Here is an 8764-nt window from a genome sequence, read left to right on the forward strand (position 1 = left end):
AAATTTTAAACAGGAAGTAGAAGGTCAAAGTACCAATTGAGTCTCAATTCCTTTTAACAAGCTTTCCTGGAAGTCCCACACGACCTCTGCTTATATCTCATTGGCTCTAATTGTCACATGGCAAGAAAGGCTGGGAAATATATTTTTACGTGAGCATATTGCCACCTCCAACAAAATCAGATTTAGATAAATAAGGAATATAAACTGGTATAGGCTTGCAAGGAGAAAGGTGAAGACTAGATTTTAGGAAGGAAGTGTGGGCAGAAGTGGAAAAAGAGTTGCAATGGATCCTTGTTGGTTCTAACAAAGGTTTCTTGCTTGACCGAACTTTAGTCAGGCTCCTGAACCTTCTCCTAGGCCCCTCTGTATACTTATTATAAAATCCAGTTTTAGCAAGAACACTGCTAAGTCAGCTTAGCAAGAACCCCCAACCCTCGATATCTGATCACCCTCAAATCTGATAGGTTCTTCATCCTCCACTATCCCCCAAGTGATATCTGATCACCTTGGCCTGTCTTCAGCAAAAATCCTGTTAGGTCGGTTTAGCCAGAATTCCCCTTATTCCTAATGTTTTCTCTTAGTAATTTTCCATCTGACCCTTACTCTGCCCCGTTTCTATAAATTCCTACTTGCCCATGTTATATTCAGAGCTGGGCCCAATCTCTCTCTCCCACTGCAAAACCCCACTGCAGCAGTCCCTATCCCTATCACCATGGCCCTCTTGAATAAGGTCTGCCTTTCTGTCTTCAACAACTGTCATTCAATATATATATTTTTTTAGCACTTCTTACTCTAAAAACTCATGGGGATGCTCATGATCAGCAGTTAGGCAGGTGGCTAGACAGATTATGGAGCATCAGCCTTCCCCACCGGAGAATAAGAAAAGAGAGACGGAGGGGGCAGAGACCTCACTCTCCATTGCCAAGCAGGCCCCTCATTCACTCAGTTCAGAATCTCTCCTCTCCCCCAGCATCATTTTTAATAATTTCACCTGCTTAATGTTCACCCCCACTTCCTTCCGCTGCGGGCTAAGCTCAACGTGGCAGTACCCACAGAGAAACGCACCCTTTAAAACGTCATCTAATCCTTTACGTGCTTGCCTTTTGTGTGGTGTGGCGGGCTAGGGAAGGGGAGATCCTAAAGCAGGATGAGGGCGGGTTCGGTGTCTTCTGCATCTTTGTATTTTCAGCGTCTACACAGCCCCTGTGCTCAAAGAATAGATGACAATGGTTTTGGCCGCCAGGGTCGTCTTCCTCCTCCCGCCGCAGAGAAACATTCTGCTCAGGAAGCCTGACTCGAGCCTTTCCCAGCATTTCTGGGGAACGGCTGGGCATCACCCTCTCTCCAAGTCCACCCTCCCTAGGCCGCGTAGACGCAGCTTTCCCTCGCACTCTGCCGCCCTCTAGCGGCGCCGACTGCTGGGCCCCCAAAGAGCGCAAGCGCGTGCGCACGCGGCCGTCTCTGGCTCGCTTGCCATTCGGCGCGTGCGCATCGAGTGTGTGCAGCTCTGACGACCCGACAGGTAAACAAGCTGAAGCCGGCCGGTGGCTTGAGGAACGGTCCGGAAAGGAGCTGCTGGGGGTTCGCGCCTTGCAGGTAGGTCCGTCGATTCCGGCTTTTGCTTCTGACTCTGGTGGGCTCACAGCGTCCCATTTTTGTCAGGGGGCGTGACCTGAGCCTGCCTCCCGGGCCCGGGAGTCGGGGTGGGAGGGTCTTTAAGGCCTGTTATTAATTTGGTGTGTGTTATTTGTTCAGGAAGCTTTTCTTGAGGAGGGCACAGAGTTTGCAAATAGTGGACGGGAAGGGCGAGATGGGACCAGGTGGGAGCTGGGGTGCTCCGAGTCCCAGGGCTGTTAGGAGCTGGGCAGGTTGGCGGAAGCGGGCTCCGTTCCTCCGGCAGTATGGGAGGTGGGGGGAGCAGTGCTACAAAATGAAGACCTGGTAGAAATTGTGTAGGTGTTTAAGATCACACTCAGGACGGCAGTTTGGTCGTTTTTGTGTTTTCACTTTTCTCATTGATAACCATTTCTTCTCTCCTGGCGCAGTGTGGCCACTAACATGCACTAACTTGGCTCTGCATTCTAGGACATGACACTGGTGGCACATCCCGGCCATGGGATCCCAGCATTCCACCTCTGCTCATCTCTCTTCCTACAAGCGGAAGGAAGAAGATGACAGGGAGGATTTGCTGGATGAACGGGAGCAGGAGGAAGCCATTGCCCAATTCCCATATGTGGAGTTCACTGGGCGGGACAGCATCACTTGTCTCACATGCCAAGGGACAGGCTACATTCCAACAGGTGAGAATCTTTGATCATGGCAAGGATGATTCCCCAATAAGAATCCCGAGATACCCACAGAGCTTCTCCTGTCTCCCATATAGAGCTTTTATTCTAGTCAGTAATATCAATTATAAACTGTGCCCTGAACAGGAGCCAGCTCAGCTGACTTGATAAACTTGGGCAGGTCTCACAACTTCTCTTGGTTTCCTTATATTTGAAAGCGTTTCTTTTCCTCACTTTTACTTTTGTTCTATGTTTCCTTGGTTTTGAACATTTGGTTTTGTTAAAGAACAAAAATTCAGTCTAGTACATTTGAAGATCTAATTGACTCTAGACTGATTAAGATTATATTCCTGGAGAAACTGCAGTTAGGTCAAGTATTAAGCCTAGATTCACTGTCATGGGCTTTGGCACAAGTGACTCCATTCGAAACCTGTGGTTTCCTCCTTAACAGTTTGCTGTACATTGTGGGATTTGTTGACAGGTACGTTTCTTTATTGGTCTCACTCATAAGGCCTGGCTTGGCTTTGCTTGGCAATGAGTGAACCGGAGGATCAGGGTAAAGACAACTTGGAAGCTTCTGTTCAAGGAAGCAGATCATGACTCATTAACCTAAGGTCTGAAAAATATGTCAAGTAGGGAGGAAAAACAAATCCTCAGGAGTGGAGCCTAGATTAGATGCAGGATTGTCTATCACAAAGTCGACCCTCAGAAAGTTGTAACAGTTTAGATAGTCACAAAGGTTTAGAGCTGGTGATAACTATTCACTCTAAAGCCTTCATATTAGAAATGAGAAGACAGTGTCCTAGAGAGGTAATGACTTCCCCGAGTTCATGCAGGAAAGCCGGAACAAGATCCTAGATTTCTCAACTTCCATATCACTGCCCTGGCAGCACTGGTAGATGTTTTGTAATTTGTGGTACTCTCTAGATTTACTTGTTTTTTGCTCATTAGACCCAAAATATGAAACTAGTATCTTAGAAATGTCTAATTCCAGACTAGTATATGTTGTGGCAGGCTGATGTGTGATGTGAAGGAAAGTACTGCCAACACATGGGACTTATTTTACCAAATTATTGTTTGGTCTTTTCTAGAGCAAGTAAATGAGTTGGTGGCTTTGATCCCACACAGCGATCAGAGATTGCGCCCTCAGAGAACGTGAGTTACTTGTCTTTCTCCTGTTAATACCCGCTTCTATCCCTAGTCTCTTTTTATATGTATGAATGCCAGTTAACTTTCTGAAAACTTATCTGTTCTTATAAATTCCTCTATTTCCTTTAATACTGTTTGCTCCAGCAAAATGCACTGCCCCTGTCACCATCTGGGGTAGGAAACGTGAAGCTAAAAACATTCTGAGGGCCAAGTGAAGGAACTGAATTAGAAGGAATTGGAGAAGAGGGGTGTCTTGGGAGGTTAGGAAATATTTCTGTCCACACAGCTCCTCTGTTCAGCTTCTCTTCCCAGATTGCAAACAGCATTCTGATGGATTTAAAAAGCTTCTCCCACTCCACTCATTCTTGCCTGGTTTGTGGTTCCTATCCCTTTTTACTTTCTTGTCCCTCCCACCTCATTCCAGGTTTTGCATTTAATCTTAAGCAATAGACCTTGATATCTGACTGCCTAAGTCGGTCACATGTTGTGTCATTTGCAGTAAGCAGTATGTCCTCCTGTCTGTTCTGCTCTGTCTCCTGGCATCTGGTTTGGTGGTTTTCTTCCTGTTTCCACATTCAGTCCTTGTGGATGATGGTGGCATCAGAGTGGTGAAAGTCACATTTAATAAGCAGGACTCCCTTGTAATTCTCGCCATCAAGGTAAGACTTAGGCCCTCCCTTCCTGGGTTGTGCACCTGCAAGTGTTGGACCCAGGACACTTACACTCGTTTCCTTCCTTGCCCTAACTGATGCAGGCCACCCTGAAAATCAGGAACTCCAACTTCTACCCTGTGGCAGTGACCAGCCTGTCCAGCCAGGTTCAGTACATGAACACAGTGGTTGGGTCGTATACGACAGCTAACGTCTCCCTCATTCCACCCCGGAGCGAGCAGCTGGTATGCTGTTCTTCTAGGATCCTTGCCCCACAGGCCTGAGAGAAGAGAGGGTGTAGGAAAATGCCGTAGCCGCATTGCTTTCCTTTTCTTCTCCTTTCCGCTTGTAGGAACTGGTTGATGAAAAAGAGCTGATGGGTTCTGTAATTATGAAAAATTAAGAAAAATATCAGCTAGCATTTAAGTATTAGGGGAGCAAAAGAATTTGTAAAAGAAAGCAATTTGCTACAAATCAAGAAGAGGCAGAATGATAGTCTGAGGTCCACTGGCCTCTCAAAAGAGAAGCGGTCGGAAGCATTTGTTAGAGGCTCATAGTCTGTATGAGGGACGATCTTGGGGGGATATTTTGTATGTGATGGAGAGACGCTCCCAGGTCTTTAGACATTAATAATAGTATTGTTCTGTGTCAATACTGCTTGGACAGAGACTGACTCTGGTGTCTTCTTTTCAGGTGAATTTTATGGAGCAGGCCGAGATGGGAGGACCATTTTCCTATGTGTAGTAAGGATGGTGTTCTCTCTTTGTGTGCTCTCTACTAGATAAAAGGAATGCAGAGTTATACTCAGTAAACTGGGGCTGGTCCTGCCTTTGACCTGTAGGTTCGCTAGCCTTGGCCATCTTGAGGTTTATTTAGAGGATGTGTTTTTTGATATTTGACCAAAGTGCTACAGTTTCCAAAAGAGAACATTAAGCCATTAGAAACATTTCCAAGCCTCAGCATTTATATATATATGATGGGTTTGAAAAAACAAAAAATATCATGATGTGAGAGGAGAAAGGACATTGCAGGGACTCTGAACTGGTGAGCCATGGCAGCACTGAGGTCGGGAGGGTGGGTGTGGGGAAGGGGAGGCGCCCCAAACAGGGCCGACTGCACCTCAGTTTAACAGTTTTCGGCACTCCGCTGATTCTCTTTTTTTGAGCCAAACTGACCATTTCCATATTTGCTCTTCGGTAGCTTCCTCTGCACGTTGCCCGATATCCAGGTTCACAACATAGTGATCTTCATGAGGTACGTCACGTTCCCTGTTCCATGGCCTTTGTTTTTGAGCATGGACCGTCAGGCTGTGCCAGCTCACCACCTGTGCTTGGGAGATCCTGTATGACCCACAGGCAGAGGTCCCCAGCCAAAGAGGGGACACCCCGATGCCTTACAGGCACAGATACAGTGAACCCTTGGTGTCCTCCAGATGCACTGTCCAAATCCCCTTCACAAATCACCAGACTCGCAGTGAACAGTTAGACATATAACTTTCTTTATGAAATGGTGTCTGGTTTTGTGATCCCTTTAGAATCCTAATGAGACTAGTAAAGAACAGAAAAGTCTTCTCAATGTGTAAAGTACTGGACATTTAGACAAACTTACTCTCTATAGTCACACAAATTACCACATGTCACGGACCTTTGGGGGTATTCCTTGAACCATGACTGTTAAATGTGCAGGTCTGCTGCAGACATTCGAAATAAGTGTGTTTAGAGCAAGGTTTCTCAGCTTCAGCACTATTGACATTTTGGGCCAGACAGTTATTTGTTGTAGGGGGCTGTCCTGTGCATTGTAGGATGTTTAACAGTATCCCTGGCCTCTACCCACTAGATGCCAGTAACACTCAGCACCTCCTCCCCCCTCGGTTGTAACAACCCAGAATGTCTCCAGACATTGCCCAAGTCTCCTGTGGGGAAAAAAATCATCCCCATTTGAGAACCACTTCTTTAGAACGTCATCTCGTAGCACAGCATCTTTGTGGATATAGAAAGATCCTCTGGCCTCTTGGTTATGTAACCATGAAGATATTCTTCTGGGACCCATGGATATTGTTGCCTGAGCTTGCAAGAAATTATTTGGACAGTTTTTCTTATTTCATCTCAAAAACAGAAATAATTCTTGGTTTCTTTTTCCTAGAACTTCAGTGAAGATTTCATACATTGGCCATGTGACCCAGAGCTCCTTGGAGACACATCACTATGTGGATTGTGGAGCAAATTCCACAGCTGTTTAGAAACTTCTCTTGATTCTTCCATGACAGCAGCTGTCAGAAGAGACACAGCATCTGTTCCCAGGAATTCCATACCTGCCCCAGGTGGTAGAAGTAGAGAAGAAACTGGTTCTCTTAATCCCCGCAAACCTCCTCCTGCCACTTGGGAGGAAAACTCCTTTCTGTGGCACCATTTATGTTTCTTCAAACAGCAGAATCACTGCCCAATGCCCAGCCTATGCCCAGCAAATAGTAGGCACTCAAAGGTTTCAAGAATTTAATTCAGATCTTTTCAGCTGTTTTGGAGCATTATAAATTGAAAGCATACCATGGTTTGAGGTTGTCAAACCATAGAGCAAGCGACTTAAAGATAGAACTATTAGTGGAGCTGCACAGCTATTACCAGGGCCTCATCTGCACAGAAGAGGCAGCAGAGAGAGAACATTCAAACACATAGAAGAAAGCACAGACCATTCAATACGTGAAAATTTTTCATCTGCTCCTAAATGCCTAGGAACTTTTTTTAAAAACAAAACTGTTTTTCCTGTATAAAGTTATAATTGTTTTTACCAAGAGTCTGTGTGAGGCTTGATTTACCCTTCATCCGTTGGCTAGAACATGGATTAGGGATTTGATAGAATAATAAACCCAGCTTTTAATTCATATGTGTCTCCTTTGCTTGCCTGGATGTCTTAGTAGGCACCCGTGGGGGACCATAGGATAGTTGCCTGAGGTCAGCACAGGGTGGGAAGGGAAGAGAAAGAGCACTGATTGTACTGTTCCCAGAAGCTCCTGTCACAGAAAGCAACCTCACTTTTCACCATCTGCCTCCGATGGTGACAGGCTGCCCCATTGCTCTTCCAGAACAGAGCGTTTAATGCCCCCTGGAGGTTGGAAGAGGTAGAGCCAGGGGCGCCTGAGGAGTGAGAAGCTGCTTCCTGAGGATTAACCTACCCCAACCAACTGGCTGTAGTGCTGATTAAGAGGGCCTGGTTTGACGTTGAAAGTTGCTTCAACTGCCTCCACACTCTCAGTCACCAAAAAGCAGGCTAAAGCCCCACAATGGCAGAGAATCTAATTGAGAAGCTTGAGTAGTCGGGTTTCAGAACTTGGCTGAGATAGCCTTGGGAAACCCTAACAGCAACAGATGGGAGTGGGGGGTCTATAGTAGTCATTCCCATAGCTCGATCTTAAATATTAATAATTTTGACACTGAATCTTTATTGAAGTCTAAATTTCATGACTCATTTGGCTGATACCATGATTGAGTAACCTAAAAGCTGAGGGCTGAAAGCTCAGTTTCAGTGTTGCACTGGGTCCTTTAATGCTCTGTAGGAACAGGATAGTGATGACTGTATATTGATAATGAAACACGACTTGTATAGAAGCAAAGGTACACCATTTCTCAGAACATCACCCTAAACACAGCATGCCCTAAATACATGAAGTTGTCCGCATTGCTACCTCTTCTCTTTAGCTATCCCGTTTTCCCAATAGCCTCTAGCTATTTTTAATAATTTTAGTAATTTTAAAATTAAGTTTTAATAATTTCATGACTCTGCCTCAATGGCATTTCCTACTTCTCAATATTACCTTTAAATCTAGCCATGATACTCAAAGTACTTGTTTTGAACATAGAGCAACAAATCTGACCTCATAATGCTATGAATTCTCATACCTATTTATATCCTTAGCATCCCAAACTGCACCTTAAGATGCTCTGCGTAGTTATGTCATGCTATCTATCAGTTCTTGAAGAGATGCATAGAATTGCTCTCAGCAACACTCAAATAGGGGAAGTGGCCAGCCCAGGTGTCATTGCCATCGTCATTGTATTTCTAGTGGATTGAGATTTGGAAAGAATGTGTTTCTTTGAGACGAGGCTTCACCAGAGATCTTTTCTCTCAAGCTTCTGCCTTGGCCTCTACAGTGACCTTTTCTTGCTCTCAAACTGCTTACCCTGGGTCACCTGGTTGAAATCTCCATTTTTCCATTTTCTCATTCCATATTGAGCAATTGCTGTGTGCTAAAAATTGCATTTTCTGATGCGTTTTGTCCAGAGTCATAGCTTGAAGTTTAAAACACCATCACAAGACATACTCACCAGGTTCCGTCTAGGCCACAATTTACCTCCACCGTCTCTTCTGCAACTCTTGTTACCCCAAAGCAGGATCCCTGCAATCTCTGGGTCAACTGTCTAGGGATTCTAGCCCCAAGTGTGAAACAACTAATAGAATCAGCCCATTCCTAAGTATTTCCTCTGGGCAAAAATAATCTCTGTTCTTTGCCTTTATAAGTAAGATTCTTCACCTCGAGAGCGCTCTGTGTTCCTTCACTTGTTTAGAAGGGGAAACGATTTCAGAAGTTGTTCTGTGATTTACCAGGAAACAGGAAACTTGAGTAAGTCTTAGCTGGAGCTCAGACTCCTGACTCTTAGTTAAAAGCCTTTGGACATTTTCATAGAG

General features: G+C 45.1%; 1 protein-coding gene across 1 annotated transcript; it reads left to right on the forward strand.

Moving 5' to 3' along the window:
• Positions 1–1449: 1449 nt before the first annotated feature.
• On the forward strand, positions 1450–6962 carry TMEM106C (transmembrane protein 106C). The gene is made up of 8 exons (XM_011368212.2): positions 1450–1596; positions 2086–2300; positions 3377–3440; positions 3934–4093; positions 4189–4329; positions 4778–4827; positions 5285–5338; positions 6227–6962. The coding sequence occupies exons 2-8, from the start codon at positions 2114–2116 to the stop codon at positions 6321–6323; spliced, it is 753 nt and encodes a 250-aa protein (XP_011366514.1). The 5' UTR covers positions 1450–1596; positions 2086–2113; the 3' UTR covers positions 6324–6962.
• The last annotated feature ends 1802 nt before the right edge of the window (positions 6963–8764 follow it).

This window comes from Pteropus vampyrus, unplaced genomic scaffold, assembly GCF_000151845.1.
Source record: "Pteropus vampyrus isolate Shadow unplaced genomic scaffold, Pvam_2.0 Scaffold140, whole genome shotgun sequence".
Taxonomy (NCBI): Eukaryota; Metazoa; Chordata; class Mammalia; order Chiroptera; family Pteropodidae; genus Pteropus; species Pteropus vampyrus.

Coding starts and splice junctions, on each gene's coding strand:
- TMEM106C (XM_011368212.2), top strand. CDS start 2,114: ATGGGATCCCAGCATTCCACCTCTGCTCATCTCTCTTCCTACAAGCGG. Junction 4,330..4,777: donor CACCCCGGAGCGAGCAGCTG/GTATGCTGTTCT, acceptor TCTTCTTTTCAG/GTGAATTTTATGGAGCAGGC. Junction 4,828..5,284: donor GGACCATTTTCCTATGTGTA/GTAAGGATGGTG, acceptor GCTCTTCGGTAG/CTTCCTCTGCACGTTGCCCG.